The sequence below is a fragment of the Pediculus humanus genome, genomic scaffold (assembly GCF_000006295.1).
Source record: "Pediculus humanus corporis 1103172108318 genomic scaffold, whole genome shotgun sequence".
Lineage (NCBI taxonomy): Eukaryota > Metazoa > Arthropoda > Insecta > Psocodea > Pediculidae > Pediculus > Pediculus humanus.
Window position 1 is genome coordinate 1,065,616 of NW_002987887.1, and position 17,830 is coordinate 1,083,445.

The 17,830-nt window shown below is 29.2% G+C and overlaps 3 protein-coding genes across 3 annotated transcripts; 2 read left to right on the plus strand and 1 right to left on the minus strand.

The window, feature by feature from the left end:
• Window positions 1–3,803: 3,803 nt before the first annotated feature.
• On the plus strand, window positions 3,804–8,082 carry Phum_PHUM603680 (UDP-glucuronosyltransferase 2B7 precursor, putative; the record flags this gene model as incomplete). Its single annotated transcript, XM_002432841.1, has 7 exons — window positions 3,804–3,942; window positions 4,021–4,229; window positions 6,233–6,399; window positions 6,492–6,825; window positions 6,921–7,146; window positions 7,564–7,949; window positions 8,062–8,082. 7 exons carry the CDS (start codon window positions 3,804–3,806, stop codon window positions 8,080–8,082), a joined length of 1,482 nt encoding a protein of 493 aa, XP_002432886.1.
• A 429-nt stretch (window positions 8,083–8,511) lies between these two features.
• Window positions 8,512–10,671, minus strand: Phum_PHUM603690 (protein croquemort, putative; the record flags this gene model as incomplete). The annotated part of the gene is made up of 8 exons (XM_002432842.1): window positions 8,512–8,898; window positions 8,980–9,098; window positions 9,218–9,384; window positions 9,463–9,677; window positions 9,776–10,030; window positions 10,105–10,252; window positions 10,321–10,474; window positions 10,560–10,671. The coding sequence occupies 8 exons, from the start codon at window positions 10,669–10,671 to the stop codon at window positions 8,512–8,514; spliced, it is 1,557 nt and encodes a 518-aa protein (XP_002432887.1).
• A 5,769-nt stretch (window positions 10,672–16,440) lies between these two features.
• On the plus strand, window positions 16,441–17,405 carry Phum_PHUM603700 (uncharacterized protein; the record flags this gene model as incomplete). The annotated part of the gene is made up of 3 exons (XM_002432843.1): window positions 16,441–16,468; window positions 16,577–16,687; window positions 16,765–17,405. 3 exons carry the CDS (start codon window positions 16,441–16,443, stop codon window positions 17,403–17,405), a joined length of 780 nt encoding a protein of 259 aa, XP_002432888.1.
• Window positions 17,406–17,830: the final 425 nt, after the last annotated feature.

The window sequence follows — 17,830 nt, forward strand, 5'->3', positions numbered from 1 at the left end:
TATAAATTAATTAATTATTTATTGATCTGTGAATTAATGACAAACAAAATTCACGGCTATTATTATTATCATTATTATTATTATTGATTAAGTTACGTATTAACATTGATTTTGTTTTATACTCTCGTGCACGCACACACATACGCGTTAATTTTTAATAATAATAATAATAATAATTAATCATTCATTACGAAATTAATTAGAGTTTAAAGTATGTTCGAAACGACCCCCAAAGCAGGAAGTTCAAGTAAAAACTATTAAAAAAAAAAGAAAAGAAAATTTATGCAATTTTTTTTCACATAACATACTATAAACGTGCCCATTTTTTTTTTACGTGGCAGTAGAAAATTTTTTAAAAAACTATACGATTCGTTCGAATTATTATTATTATTATTATTATTATTATTACCTATTTAATAATTATTATAACTATTACTCAATTCGACCGTGTAGTAACGTACGAATTTATTAATAAATACTTACACGTAAGCTAAACATTTAAAAATTTTCGTAAACAAAAAATTTGTTGTTTTTTTTTCTTTTGGGGGGAAATTTCCATAAAAATAAAACCTTTTCGTCGTCGCCGACGGGGGTGGTGGTGGGAGTGGGAAAGGAGGTGAGTGGGGGGGGGTCAGGTTCTAAAAAAAAAGTACATAAAAAATTATTTATTTTTAACTTTTTCATCGACTACTTTTCTTTTTTTTTCTTAATTTGTGTAAAAGTAGGCGTTAAAAAAAAAAAAAAAAAAAAAACTGGATTAACTGAATGCATAAATAAGAAAACATTAGGAGTGAAATTTTAACGTGAGATTAGCAATTATTGGATTTTTAATAAAATAATAATAATAATAAAAATTTCCACAGATTTTTTTTTAAACAAACAAACAAACAAGCAAACAAACGTCACTCACGTGTAAAAACGGTGAGTAAATAAATAAAACTTTCGCACATTTTATATTATTATTTTGTTTGTTTGTTTGTTATCATGTAATATTTTTAACGATTGATAAATAATGATGATAAATCATTATTATTATTATTATTATTATTATTATTATTATTATATTAAGGGTAATAAAAAATACACGTCGGAGTAATAAAATAAAAAAAATAAAATAAAAGAACGCGTGATGAAATATTATTTCGTTAAAAAAAAAAAAGCGTAATAATAATATTTATTACGATTCAATTAAAAAAAATAATAATAATGATGATGGTAATGATGATTTATTAAAGTAATAAAAATTATATAATAATAATAGTAATAATACGTGTTGAACACGTGGTTAATAATTTTTTTTTTCTTTTATTATTATTATATCGATTTGAATTTTGTTAATTTTAAAAGGTTTTAAAATGAATAATATTGTCGTCGTCGTCGTCGTCGTTGTCGTCTGCTTTTATATTTTGTTTGTTTTTAGATTTATATATATTTTAGAGTATAAAAAAAAAAAAAAAAAAAAACTCTCGAAAACCGGTCGTTATTAAATTAGAAAAATTATTTTTTGTTTTTAAACAAAAAAAGAATTTTAAATTAACGATTTTATTTTTTTTCTTTCTGATAAGTAAAAAATATTTTCCACGTGTGTGATAACAATTGATCGGGGTTAGGGGGGGGTGAGGGGGTGGAGGGAGGTTCGTCGTCAATTAATAATAATAATAAATATATCATTATTATTATCATCATCATCATCATCATTCACGAATGAATAAACGAAGGAAAAAAAAATTTTTTAAAACTTTCACAATTTTTCTTTTTTTTTTTGTTTAACGAAGTGAATGAAAGAGAACCTGTGAGAATAATCATTATTATCATTATCATTATTATTATTATTTTTTTAACGAGTGACGTCATTAAATATAATTTTATTGGTCAATAAAAAAAAACTTATTTCACTTTGTAAAAATAAACAAAAAAAATTATTTTTCTTTTTTTCTTTTTTTAATTATAATTTACACTCGTAAGGAAATTTTTATTATTATTATCATCATCATCATCATCATCATTATTATTATTATTATTATTATTATTACGCGCACTCACATACTTTTATTTAAATGTATAATCCGTGGTAAAAAAGTGACTTTCACAATTTTTATTTAAAAAAAAAAAAAAAAAAGTTTTTTATATAATTGTTGTTTTTTTTTTTTTTAAAGTTAACGGATAACGTTCGAGAGTTTTTATCTTATAACGAAGGGAAAACTTTCTTAAATAGAATTAAATGGCGTTACGCCAAAACTATTTTATCAAAACTTTAATCGATACCTAGATAAACAGGTATCACACACACGAAACTACAAATACTACCTGAAATTAACGACGTAATAATAAATTTTTTTTTGAGGAAGTTAATATAATTTAATTTTTCCCCATTTTTTTATTAAACGAAAGAGAAAATAATAATGATAATAAAAAATCGATAGATCGATCGATCATCGCAATCGTCGTGTAACTAGAAAAAAAAAATTAACATTATTATTAATTATTTGTGTTAATTAAGAAAACAAACCCTAAAGCCACGATGACGACGACGACGACGACGATATCAACTTTTTCTTTTTTCTTTTTAACATCATTTGGAAAAATACAGTAAAAGTAATAATAATAATAATAATAATATTTTGAAGAGCAGAAAACGGCCTTAACACTTTGGAAAATTATTACAAAATAAAAATTATTATTATTATTACAAACAAACAAACAAACAAATCATTAATACCTGGAAAATTTTTTTATTTTGTTTATCGTTTTGGAAAAAATTAATTTTCAGGTATGAATTCAGGATCGTTTTATCGATATATTAAAAATGATTTCCATTCTCTCCCCTCCCTCCCCCCTCCCGAAAAAAAATTCAATTCAATGGCGTTATTATTATTATTATTATTTATGAGTTACATAAGAGTCAAAAAGAGAATTAGTCATTTGTTCATGTTTTCATTTTTTCAGGTTAAGTGAAAGCAAAAGCAACGACGTTAAGTGAAAGACATGATTTTTTTTTTACCGTAACGTCAATTTTAATAATTAATAATAATAACAATAATAATAATAATAATGATATCGATGAGGTACACATAATGAAATTTTTTGATAATCAGGTACTGAAAAATATAAAACATATCATCGTTAATTGTGTGTGATGATAATTTTTTACATTAGTTTCCTGTAGTGGTATCAGCTTAACATCGATCATCACGTTTTTTTTTATTTATTGTTTCGCTTATGTAAATATTTAAATATTGATGTTTCGATTACTTAAACGTTTATTTAAATAATAATAATTTGATGACGTCATAAAAGTATTTTCGAAAAGTACCTGTTGTAAGTACGCAAAAAAAAAAAAAAAAAAAGAAAATTGTCGGTAGTAAGTTTGTGATAAGTGATAAGTACCGAATTTGTAATTTTTTAAATTGTTTATAAATAAATTTAATAAACGAGTTTATTACGAGTATTATTATTATTATTATTATTATTATTATTATTATTATTATTATTAAAACATCGTCTGCTGTTGTAACAAATTTTAAAGTCCGATTCGCAAATTTTGCAAGTCAATATAAATATAATTTTTGTTTTTTTTTTTCCCAAAAAAATCGTGTCATTAAGTCACCAAAATTGATGTGGCCCCTCATAAAATATTATTATTATTATTATTATTATTATTATTATTGATAATGTTTGCAAAATAAAATAAAAGGTCATTAGGTTATTGACATTATCGGATAATTATGCGAAAATTTTTGATCACCTTGATCATATTTGCAAAATTTTTTTTATTAATTTCGTAATTTTTTCGGTTACAGGAGATGCGTCTTATCAGACGAACAAAATGGCGGTTCATCGTAGGGCTATTATCATTAGCATTTACGATAAAAATAAGTCAATGCGCTGAAATATTAATGATAACAATGGGAGGAACGAAAAGTCACAAAATACCTTTTTTAGGTAAGGTTATTTATGACGTCACGTTTTTTCTTTTTTTCCGATCACATGTTCATCATTGTTGTTATCAATACGTTACAGAACTTGGTAAAGGTCTTTACGGAAGAGGTCACAACATAACCTTTATCAATCCTTTTCCTCCGGTTCGACCTGTGGAAGGTATTTTAGAAATAACACCACCCGGATTAGTTTTCTACGTTCGTAATTACACAAATTGGGATTTATTAGGATCGAGATTAAGAGGAGAGGAACCATTATCACCATCCGATATATTTCGTTACGGTTTTCAGGTACGTTTTTTTTTATTCAATATGGTATGCAATAAAGGAAAGAAGAAAGTCTCGTTATATATATATATACGGTGATAAACTCAGGTACGATTCGTGATTTCATCCACGGTCAAGGTCGGGTTAAAACTGGTTCTAATAACGAACCAACTTTTCCTTTCTCTCTCTCTCTCTCTCTCTCTTTAAGTAGTTATTGCATTGTGTGTGTGTGAGGAGGTTAATAAATTTGACTTCCTTAATAATAATAATAATATCGTACGTTAAAATTTTCTCTTTCTTTTTTTTTTTTTCCTCTTATTTAAAAATCTCAGGAATTTTTGTCGTGAAACCATAATAATAATAATAATAAAATTCGTTTAAAAATTTTATTTTAAGGATTCGTTTTTCAGACGATTTTTAAATATAAATTTTCACAATGTTTGTATTCGCGAAGTGAAAGTTAGGCCATTTTTCTTTTTTTTTTTACAATGTACTTAATATCTCGAGTGTTTTAAATAATCATTTGCAAACCATTCGACCGTTAAAAAAAAAACGTTAATTTATATATTTTAAAAAAAAAACAGAAAACGTGTATTTACCCTCCATTTAAAAAAAAAAAAAATTTATTTTATATGTTTAGCTTACCCGAAATTTAAATCCTCATACATTAACGGTAAATTTTAAATTTGTTTCGTTTTTTTATATCAATCAATAATTTTTAATGATAATAATAATAATAATGATGATGTTGATGATAATAATAATGATAATAATAATGATAATGATAATGATAATGATAATGATAATAATAATATTTAAATAATCGCAGTAATAAAAACAAGTTATAATAAAAATAAAAAAAATAAATTTATTGAGGTTGCGTATTACTTTTACAAAAAAAAATTTCGAATTTAACGTACAAACTTAAATTCATCTTAATCGATAACGTATTTATACAAACAACAACCACAACAACAACAACAACAACAACCCGAGGTAATAAATTTAAACGAAATCATGTCAATAAATTTTTTTTATTTATGTCTCAAAAAAAAAAAAACGTAAGAAAAATCACGAGGACGTGAATAATAAAAACATCACATTCGTTAATCTACTTATTACTTTTCCATCCAATAGTATCCGCCATATTGAAAACCGTTATCAACCACCCTTTTTAATATTATTATTATTATTATTATTATTTTAATTCGCTAATTTTTTTTTTTTTAAATTTAATTAAAGTTAAAACCGAATAAAAAAGAAAAAAAGGTTGCTTATTAATATAATTTTAATACCTTAAATACCTTTAATATCTTAAATAAATTACGTAATAAATTATTATTATCATCATCATTATCATCTCGAGTAAAAAAGAAAAACGTTTCGCCGTTTGTTGTATTTGTAATAATAATAATAATAATAATTGCGATTTAAATAATTATGTAAAAATATAAATAGATATTGTAATGCGAGTTACGAATGAAAACAATTGTTTATTATTATTATTATTATTATTATTATTTACAATTTTGAACATGGCAAGCTTTTAAATACTTGTATTATTATTACTATTATTATTATTATTATTATTATTATTATTATTATTATTATTATTATCATCGGTAGAAATTTCTACGCGATTTTATAACGTTTTTTGTGTCTTTTGACCAATGACGATTAAATTAACCGCGTACTCACAGGTATAGGTATAAAAACAATGATGATGATGATGATTATTAAATTCTTTTGTTATTAAGGTAAAAGTTTCGAAAAGAATCACTTTAATAATTTATTAATAATAATAATAATAATAAATAAAAAAATGGAAGAGTTTAATAATAAAATTTTTTTTGGGTATACCTAAAACGTTACGTAAGAACGAAGGTATCGAAGGGAAAAAGGGTTTTTTTTTTTTTACTATTACGTAAAAATTATTATTATTATTATTAGTAAAAAAAAGGGTTTTTTTTGCGTAATATTTTTAAAGTGTACCTTCGGGTTAAAAAATTTTTTTGTTTTTCTTACAGGTTTGCGATCATTTCCTTAGAGATTTTGAAACGCGTCAATTATTAAATTCCGGAAATAAATATGATTTAATGATTATGGATGGAGCATTTCCGGAATGTGCCTTAGGTCTTGCATATCATTTTAAAGTGCCATACATGTACATAAACACGGTTGGACTTTACATGGGGTAAGTGCGCGTGTTAATTAATTAATTAACTGCGGATTTCGTTAATTTATTAATTAAAAAAAAAAAAAATTTTCTTTTGTTTGTTTTTTCAGATCGATTTCAGCTTCCGGTAGTCCTGTACCATGGTCGATGACGCCATTTTTCGCACGTTCATTTACAGACGACATGACGATAATCGACAGAATTAAAAACGTCGGATTTTTATCCCTCCTCACCTTTCTTCATTATTTATCGACGAAATTATTCGTACAGAACGTCGTGAGAGCACATTTGGGTAATTCCGTACCTGATTTATTCGAAATGACGTCAAATGTTAGTTTCGTAATACAAATCGGTCACCATAGCGTCACGTATCCGAGACCGTTTCTTCCAAATATATTAGAAGCCGGTTGCATACATTGCAAACCACCTAAACCTTTACCAAAGGTAATAAAAAAATTTTTTTTCCTCGAACTTTCCTTTTTAATTTTTCCATTGAATTTTCTTCTTTTTTTTTTTTTTTTTTTTTTTTTCCTTTGTAGGATTTGGAAGATTTTATAAATATCGGTGGAGATCGTGGTTTTATATTAATGAGCATGGGTTCATCAGTTCAAACTTTTAACTTTCCCGAATATTTAAGACTTTTATTCATACAAGTTTTTGCACAGCTTCCTTATCAGGTTTTATGGAAGTGGGATGAAGATAACATGTCTGATCTACCTAAAAATGTTAAACTTAGCCGATGGTTACCGCAACAGGATTTATTAGGTAATAATAATAATAATAATAATAATTACGTCAGTTTTTGGGGAAATCCCCAAATTTAAGCTTACGTATAAAACTAGATTTTCTTTTACCACCACCACCACCACCCTCCAGGTATTATATTATTACGTAATAAATTTGTAATTAATTATCGATTTAATCGAATTAATAAAAACCTTTCGAGATATATCGTTCGATATTTTTTTCTCGCGATATTTAATTTTTTTAAAATGAAGTTATAAGTGGAAAAGAAAGTGAAAAGTTGTACACTTTACTTCTTTTTTTTAAAAAAAATCTAGTACTTGTCTGATTTCATTTCACCCGAGAGTGAGAGAGAGGGGGAGGGGAAAGGGGGGGGAAGTAAGACAACATGATATATAGCTTGGAGAAATTATGAAAAAAAAAAAAAATTTGTTTTAGGACATCCGAAAATCCGAGCGTTCGTAACGCATGGCGGTTTGTTATCAATGTTGGAAACAGTTTTTCACGGTGTACCCATAATAACGATGCCAGTTTTTTGCGATCACGAAGGAGATGCTAGAAAAGCAGAATTGGACGGTTATGCAATTAAATTAGAAGTCGGTGAATTGACGCCGGAAAAATTATTAAGAGCGTTAAAAATGATAATACAAGATCCAAAGTACAAAGAAAATGCGAGGGAAAGATCGATTTATCTAAGGGACGTACCTTCGTCTCCCCTTAGAACGGCCCTGTACTGGACCGAATATGTATTACGTCACAAGGGTGCATCACATTTGAAATCGCCATCGAGAAATCTTAGCGTGATACAATATTACCTAATTGATGTGATTTTTATTTATTTAATAACGGTTCTAACGTTTTTTTGTTTTCTTTTTACGTTTTGTAAATATTTTATAAAATTTTTACATTGTTTAAATTTTAAAAATATCTTTTTAGACTGTACGAAAGAAAAAGTAAAAGTCGGATGACGTTTTTAACAACAAAACAAAATTTTTTTTAAATAAATAAAATAAACAATTTATTACAACAAATAAATAAATAAATAATTTAAACGAGACGAGTGAAATCAAAATATTGAGAAATCGTATGTATTATATTTGTTGTTGTTGTTTGTTTGTTTGTTTGTCACCGTCAATATTATTTATTGTAAATAATAATAATAATAATAATTAGAACAACAATAATTTGTTTATGTAATTTTATTTTAGATTCCGAATCGGAAAAAATATTCAAATGCGAATAAGACGACGATATTGTTAAATTAAATTATTTTTCGGATAAATGTTGGGGGTGGGGGTGGAATTGGGGGGTAGATGAAAATTACGTAATAAATATGTCGATTATAATGTTTCAGGTTTGAATATTTGTTTCTCTCTCACACAATTATTAATTTATGTACCCGAAATTCGTGTGACCCAATTCGTGGGTTGTCGTTTTATCCGTTGGATTGTCAATTTTTTTACTCGTAGCAGACGACGTCGGAGTTATGGGTAGAGAATTTTTTTCCTTGTAATATAATCCCACGCCTCCGCTCACGACACCAGCACCAAAAAGTGTTATAACCCATTTGATGACGTCGAGAAATTGTAAAATTCTAAAAAGTTCGCTGTTTAACTTATCGATCAAATAATCCGGAAGTTCGATGCTTTCTTCGACCCATAGAAAAGGTAATAGCGTATCCGGTAAATTTTTCGTTAAGTCGATTTTATTTATTTTTCCCAAAGGAAATGAAAATTGTATTCTTTTTTTCGCATAAAGCGGAGTTCCCGTCATCTTTAAACAAAACCGACAAAAAAAAATGAAAACGACGTGGTGATAATGATGATAATAATTGTAATAATAATAATAGTTTACCGGTTCTATGTCGAAAAAAATACTGTGATTTTCTTCATTTGGACTTAAACCTTTGACACCGTTTAAAAAATCTTCGTGTGAATCGTAAAAATGCGGAAGTGTTGCCACCACCGGAAGTCCTTTGCAAAAAAATTAATTACTACTTATTAACGACATTAAAATAAAACGACACACGCGATTAATATTTTTTTGTTAAATTGAATTTTTCAGGGGGACCAAAAATTTTTAAAAATCGTACCTGAACATTTTAACAATTCCATGGCGCCTTTTTTCCAACAAAACGTATCGTTTATGCATAAACATTTTAATGAAGGATCAGTTGACGTGTCACCAATGGTCACGTTGTACCGAAAAGCCGGTATACCTTTATATTCACTTTTCCTAACGAATTTTGCTGGGATCGACCTGTAAACAAGAGGAGGAATTGTTACTCCCCCCACTCTCCCGCCCCCCACGCTTCTGGTAAAATCAAGGTACATTTACCTGCATAATTCTAAATTAAACGACCATATATCTTGATGTTCGGATATATCGGATGGAAATATGGTACCATCGGTACCTTCTAAATTATTACAAGGTCTCCCTCTCCAATTGGTCAATTTATTTTTTCCATTTGCTCCGATAACTTTTCCGACTTCCGTATAATCTTTAATACCTCGTTTTATTTGTAATTTCAACGGTTCTTCGGTACCATTTTTCTATCCGTGAACGATTAATAATAATAATAATTTATTTCGCATTCGAATCCTCCTCCTCCTCCGTAAAAAAAAAAAAAAATTTGTAATTGTTTGCATACCTGATTCAATATAGAAAATTTAAATACGCTTCGGCTAACGGTTTCCAAAAATGGCGCTTCTTTTTTTAAAACGGCGCAAACGGCGGATGCGGAAAAATCTTTCGTTGTGCAATTAAATATAATACCGCCGAATAATAAATCGTAAACTTTTATTTTTAAAAAAACAGAATCGGGTTTGTTAAACAAAATGGGTATCGCTTTGTTTATCATTGGTAAAACCCCTTTTTTTTCTCTTTCAGCTGCCGTTATTAATCCCTACAAAAATTATTATTATTATTACAGGTACTCACACGATGAAAAGACGTCAAAGAAAAGAGGAAAACACATACGACTAATATTGGATTTGGTATGATAACCATTTCATCACCGGTAAGTGGTAATGTTTTTTCTTTGTTATCAAACCACGTGTTTTTCATGAAAAACGTTATCGAATCATCATTTTCATAATCAATCATTTCCGATTTTTCTTTCCATTCCCTATAACGCACACCAAAAAATTACAAATTTTCCTTTTCTTTAAACAAAATCATATAAACAATACCTACTTGTAATAATAAGGACCGATTTCCTGTAGGTTAGGAATTTTCCCTTCGTTTTGTACTTCCACGTGATTGGTTATATTAAATATGTGAATTTTAAAATCTATCGGAAATGGTATTTTTTCCCAAAATTCTCGTGTTTCAGAACCCGGTGATAAACCTTTAATCTATTATTTAAAAAAAATTTTAATATTTAATGCGAAACAAACAACAAACAAACAAACAGCCAAACAAACAAACACTACTAACTCTTCCGATTTGCATTCTTATCAACCATGGGAAAACACCCCAACCGAATCCTATACCAAAAATTGATATCGTCGTACCGATAATTCCTAATTTTTCTGCCGTTTTCATTTTGTTTAAATCCTGTCGAATGTTCTAGAAGGATAACATAAATGTTGTTAATGACGACAACAACAACAACAACAACACGAATGAATTTTTATAAAACCGATTAAACGTTTCCGAGTTGAAAATTTCCTTTGTGCGAATAACCACACAAACCGAGTTTATTAATAAAAAAACAAAAAAACCGTCGTTATTTAAACACGATTCACCTTTGCCCTTCCCCTTCCCTCCCACTCTTCCCTCTCTCTGTCTCTCTCACCTTTTCTACTGCCTTTTCCCCCCACCTCGCCCTTTCGCATCTGTAATTACAGAACAAATTATTAATTTTCTTTTCTTTTTTTTTAAATAATTTATTAGGGAGTTTGGAAAACCCCTTTCTCCCTTCTCCCTTCTCCCTCCCCTCCACTCCTCCTCCATTCTTCTTCGTTTTTATCCTTCGAATTTTTTTCACGGACTTCGATTTTTTTTTAAAGACGTTCCAGTCTTTGATTAATTAACGAAATTCATTGCTGGAAAAGATAAAATTACCGTATGGGGGGAGGGTGGGAAAGGGAGGGTAGGGGGAGTATCAATTATGTAATTAATGTCAACAATGTCTTTTAAATATTATCATTATCGTTTTTTTTTTCGTAAACGATTTCATTTACAAAAAAAAAAAATTTTCCACGAGACGAAATCGTGACGTCACATTTTTTTAAAATGAAATTCTATTGTTTTCCATTTGGATATCACACGGCGATTATTATTATTATTATTATTGTTTTTTTGTCGATTTAAAATTGACATACATTTTTTTTAAAAATACTTCCAGAGATTTTGTTGTTGTCATCTCTGGAACTGCATTTCACTGGAATTAGTCGCGTGTTAACTGTTCAATTTTATAATGATAATAATAATAATAATGACGAAGGAAGGAAAAGTTCTTAATTTTTTTTACATTATGCATTTAATAAATTTAATATTAAAAAAAAAAAAGTCTGGAACGTTAGCAGAAAGAAGAACACGTCATCGAAGACCTTGAAAAAAACAAATATAAATGAAGGATAAACCTTTCATTTATAAAATTTATTAATTATTTATTATTATTGAAGACTTTAGAAAAAAAAAGGTTAAGAGAAACCTTTCGGGGATACAATAAAATATTTATTATGATAGGAGGGGGGGAAACCGAATAATATTTTTTTGACTTTTCCAGTTAAAATTTTCGATTTATTTTTATTTACTTTGATTTTTTATTATTTTTTTTAAAAAGAAATTATTATTAATATTATTATTATTATTAATATTATTATTATTATTGTTTGATTAATCGAAAAGGTTCGAGTTAGTGATAATGAAAATGATAAGATTGGATTTAAGTTTTGTTTTGTTTTTGAAATGTTGGTACGAATTGTTTGCTATGAGAAATATTAGATCACGTGATGGTTTGAATAATCAAAATGGCGGACGTGTTTGTTTCAAAAAGCAAGTGTTTGAAAATGTAAAATAAATTCAAATGATTTATTAATAATAATAAATTTTATTATATTTATTTATTGTTTTTTTTTTATTTAGTAAAACATTACAATTTTGTTTTTGTAGTGTAAATAGAAAAAAGTAAATTTCAAGACATTTTTTCAAAGGAAAAAATGGTGAAAAAATTATTATTATTATTATTTGTTGTAGATAGATATTGCAATGAATTACTAAAAATGAATTACAACAATATTTTTAATTTTTTTTTTTTAGGAAATATTAATTGTAAGATTTATTTTTTAACGGAAAAATGTTCGTATCCGTGGTAGTGGTGTTTGCCAAGTCCAGAGAAATGGTGGTTTTGGCCGGATAAGAAACTGTAAACGTGAGAGCCGGTGTTGTGTTTTCCAAGAGTGTTGTATCCGTATCCGGTAGCGTATCCACCGCTCAATAAGCTGGCTTTGTTGAAAGGAGAACTGTATCCGGAAAGACCGGAGAATAATCCTTGACCGTATCCTTTATATACGCTAGCACCGACTGGGCTGTATGCACCGAATGAAGCTACTCCTCCGACTGAGTTAACTCCTCCAAAAGAGCTGACACCGACTGGGCTGACAGCACCGACTGATCCGACGGAGTAAGCACTTGGAACGGCACTAGAGTAAGAAACGGCAGCAACTGGGTTAACGGCAAGAGCAACGGGTTGAGTAACGGTGGCTACTGGGGTAACACTGTATTGTTGAGTTACAGCAACTGGTTGTGGAACTGGAACTGGTTGTGGGACTGGTACTGGTTGGGGTACTGGAACTGGAACGGCGTGATGAACTGCGTATGGTTTTGGAACCTAAAGAAATTGTTTAATATTAAAAATTAAATTAAGAGTAAAAAAATTTCATTGTAAGAAATTTTTTGTAAAATACTTACTTCAACTGGGTATGGGGATGGAACTGGAACTGGAACCTTCTTTTCAACTGGTACGGGAACGGCGTGAGGAACTGGAACTGGGTATGGTTTTTCAACTGGTACTGGGACTGGTCTGTCAACTGGGACGGCGTACGGTTGTGGTACAGAAACTGGAACTTCCTTTGGTACTGGTACTGGGTATGGTTGTGGTACTGGAACAGGAACTTGCTTTTCAACTGGAACTGGTACGGCATATGGTTGTGGAACTTCAACTGGGTATGGTCTGTCTACTGGAACAGCATATGGATGTGGTACTGGAACCGGAACTTGCTTTTCTACTTCAACTGGAACTGCAACTGGGTGTGGTACGGGAACAGCAACTTCGTTGGTAACAGTCGTGTGGTATTTGCTTCCGAGATAGTATGGTTCGTAAGCAGGTGCGTAAACTCCAGCAGCAGAAACAGAGTTAAGAGAAACAGTAGAAGTGGCGGGAACGACTCCGGAGACAGCGGATGGAAGACCAGCTGGAACAGCACTTGAGACGGCGGATGGAAGACCAACTGGAAGAGCTCCTGAGACAGCGGATGGAAGACCAACTGGAAGAGCTCCCGAGACAGCGGATGGAAGACCAACTGGAAGAGCACCGCCACCAACAACAGAGCTAGCGACAGCAGGTACACCAACAACAGGAGCAGCAAATGCAGCGTGAGCAGCAGCAGCTTGGACGGCAACAGATTGAGCAGCGTTCCAATCATCAACCCCTACATGGTTACCTACATAATTCCAAAAAAACTTACTTTTACCACCTTCTTCTTCTTCTTCGACCGCCATCTTTTAAGCTCCAAAAAAAAAAAAAATCACTTACCTAATTCTTCATAGAAATATCCGCTTCTCTTATTAACTTTTTTGTCTTCTGGCTTCTTTTCCTCGGCAGCAACGAGAGCCAAAGCACACAAAAACAACTTTAAACAAACAAAAACAAATTTTTACCATTAATTCGACCAACAGGAATCCAACACGCTTATTATTATTATTATTATATAAAATTTACTACTTACGACAAATTTCATTTTTGATTTTTTTTTGCCGACTTGAACTCCGTACTATGAAAGAAGAAGCCAAACGAATGATGGTAAATGACGATTCGACACAGATTATAAACCCTAATTTTTTGTCATTTCGAAAAATCCACCCCCGGGAATTGATTAAGGGATGTAAATTCATTTTACATTTCCTTAGCTTATGCTAGTATACATCATTTCTCTTTTTGTTTTGATTGACGTTTCAAGGACGTTTAACGACATTCATTATGTCCGTTCTGCAACCGCCAAAAACTAATTTCATTTTCTATATTGTCCTCCGAGGGGTAAAATCCTCCTCTCTTGTTAATTTAACTTTTGAATTATTTCACCTTCGAGCAATTCCGTTTATTATTATTATTATTATTATTATTATTAATTTGAAAGAAAAAAATTTTAATTGAATATTATTTTCGTCTGCTTTTAAAAAACAAATTTTTTTTCCTTATTATAATTTCGACGATTTTCCTCTAAGCTATTTTAATAATAATAATGTTTTCTCGAACCTTCCATCTTATTTAAGTTTATTTTGAAACAAACAAACGACGTCTGCATTCGTCGTGTTATCATTTAAAAAAAAAAAATTTCCCTGTTGAATTTGTCTGTTTTTTTCCCCCGAAAACAAACAACAAACAAACAAACAAGTTTTACACACGAAAAAAAACATTTTTTAACGAATACCCGGCAAATTCTATTCGTTTAAGCACGACAAATTGCATACCCAATAATTTTTAAGGCGAACCCTACAAAATTTCATAAAGAAAATTTTTTATTTATTTATCGGCCCGTTTTTATTTGCTATCGTTCGTCATTTTAACATTTAATTTTTTATATTATTTACATAACTTAAAACTATTAATAATTAATTATTAAATCATATTAATAAATTATTTTTTTATGTTAATAAATAGGTCATCCGAAAGTACATATGTAAAATATATTTATTACGAGCGTAAAATTCATTTACGTATTTTTTTTAAAACTATTTATTAATAGTTAATTAAATTGTTTAAAATCCGATAATAATCAACCTTAATTAATAATTAACCTTTTCTTTTCTATAAAAATAATAATAATAATAAAAACGAGTAAATTTTGCAACGATTTTAAAAGGTTACACTCTTTCTTTAATTAATTATACACGACGAAATAGAATAAAAAAAAAAAAAATTCTTTCGATTGACTTTGACCTAATTTCTTTTATTATTATTATTATTATTATTAATATTTAAAACGTTAGAAAAAAGATGTTATGTATATATTTTTAATAATATTTAAACGATATCCTTTTTCGAAATTATTATTATTAATAATAATAATTCCTCGAGGGAAAAATACCCTCAAGTTAAGATTCTCAGGTGTTGTTATTGTGTGCGTGTGTGTGTGTGTTAAATATAATTTAATAATTAAAATAATATGATTTGATTTATTTAAGGCATTTAATTAAAGTATTTCGATAAGGTTACACACATAACAACGTACTGATAACGTTTTTTTTCCTCCATTTTGTTTTTTTTTGACGGTGAAATTTGAATCACAAAAAAAAGAAAAAAAACGCGAGTTTGTTTCAGTTTTTTTTTTCGTTTTAATAATTTATTTATTAATATTCGCGGGTAAATTTTAAAAAAATTGTTCGATTAATCGATTAATCGATCGATCGATATTATAATTATTATACGTTAAATGAATAAAAACAACGGCGAGAGGGATAAACAAAAAAATTTTCGATTAATTCGTTCGGTTTTTCCTTTTTTTATTTAAAAATCATCATTGATGACGTAACAATTACGCCATCATCACGTAAAAAAAAAATTTTTCTTGATTTTAAACCAACCGTGAAATTTTTTTTTTTTTAAATTACCAAATTATGACAAAATTAATCGCTACGACGATGTTTCGTGTTGAACGAAGGAGGAAACAAACAAACAAACAAACAAAATTTCCTTATTATTATTATTATCGAAATAAAAACGAAAATTCCATATCGATGTTATTATCGATGAGTGATAATGATAATAAAAAATTTCGTCGTCCTTGGTCAAAATAGCAAAATGCATTAGTGAAACATTGAAAATTTTCACCCTCTGGCTCGATAGTAACTACCCTTAAATACGGTACTAATTTCGAACGGTCGGTTGTTCAGTTGTGTTTGTTGGGAAAAGACAATATCAACAACAACAAAAAAAAAACGAAAAAAGGAAAACATGAAGTTTTGGGTAAGTTTTCATCATCATCATTACAATCACAACAACCGGCGTAACTACCATCATCATTAACATTTTTTTTTGTTTGTTCATGTGTTTGTTACGAGAAAATCATTATTATTATTTGTTTTGTAATGTTAAATAACTATTGGAGCGTTCATTGTTTAAAAATAAAATTTCGGGGGGTGGCGCAATTCAAAAATTTTTGGTAAAGTTTATAATTTGTTTGTTTGTTTGTTACGCAGGTTGTTTTTTGTTTGTTTGCCTTAGTATCGGGACAAGATGACGTACAAGATCAATCTCAAGAAGTCGAAGCACCGCAAAATAATAACGGACAAAGCAATAACAATAACAACAACAACAATAATCAACCAACGTTGAGTAAGTATTGCGAAGTTTTATTATTATTATTAAGTAAAAGGAAATGATAAAAAGGCGCGCGTTTTTTGTTTGTTTAGCACCACAATCGAATCAACCATTTAATAGTCCAGTTTTTCCCCCTTCACCTTTGAACTTTGGAAATAAGGACGGAGTTAATGGTAATAATAATAATAATCCATTCACCGGATTTTTAACAAACTTTCCACCCGTACAAACGATCGGAACAAATTTTTTCGCAACACAATCTCCAGTACCAAACTTTCCATATGTAACACCAAAACCAGTTCTTCCGGGACCTTCAACCGTCAACAGTGGTAATCTTCCGCAAGGTTTTAACGTACAAACAACCGGACTCGGATCTCCATTTCCACTCTCGCAATATCCAAGTTTTCAAGGAGTTCCCGTGGGAGGATTTAATCCATCTACGACATCAAACGTTGGATTGACTCAATTTTCGGCTCCGACTTATAAATTTCCACAAGATGCTCTCACGAGTTTCGTACCCCAAGGTTCTCAACCTGTCGTCACTTCGAATCCTACCTATCCCGTTTTTCCGGGTTCTTTTCCAACCGTTCCCAACAGCGTTTTTCAAGCTGCTCAAGGTTTGTTGAAACCATCCGTTTCGGGTACTCAACGTCCGACTTTTAACGTACCTAATCTCAATGTCGGAAATCCAACAAACGATGTTACGACCACGGTTTTTAGAACGACCCAATAATTTCTACACCCGTACCCCTTCTTCCTCCCTCCCCCTCCGTGTGAACGGTGAAAACAAACATTATCATTTTTTCTCATCGCAATTAAATCTTTCGTTATCATCAACTTTTTTTCTTCTTCTTATCATTCTACCACCGTTCAGACATTTAAATTTATCGTTCCTTAATAATAATAATACTTATATATATATATATTAATAATTTTAGTTTTTAAACAATAAAAAAAAACAAGTTATTATCATTATTATTATTATTATTATTAATTTTTTCGTCTATTATGTTATGTTATGTTACGTTTAAATAATCAATAAATAATCGAGTTTATTAATTTTATTCATAATATTTTTATTCCGCTATCGTTTTTCTAGTTTTTTTGGAAATTTAACCCCCTCCCCCACCCTCTCTCCCCCCCCAAAAGATTAATAAT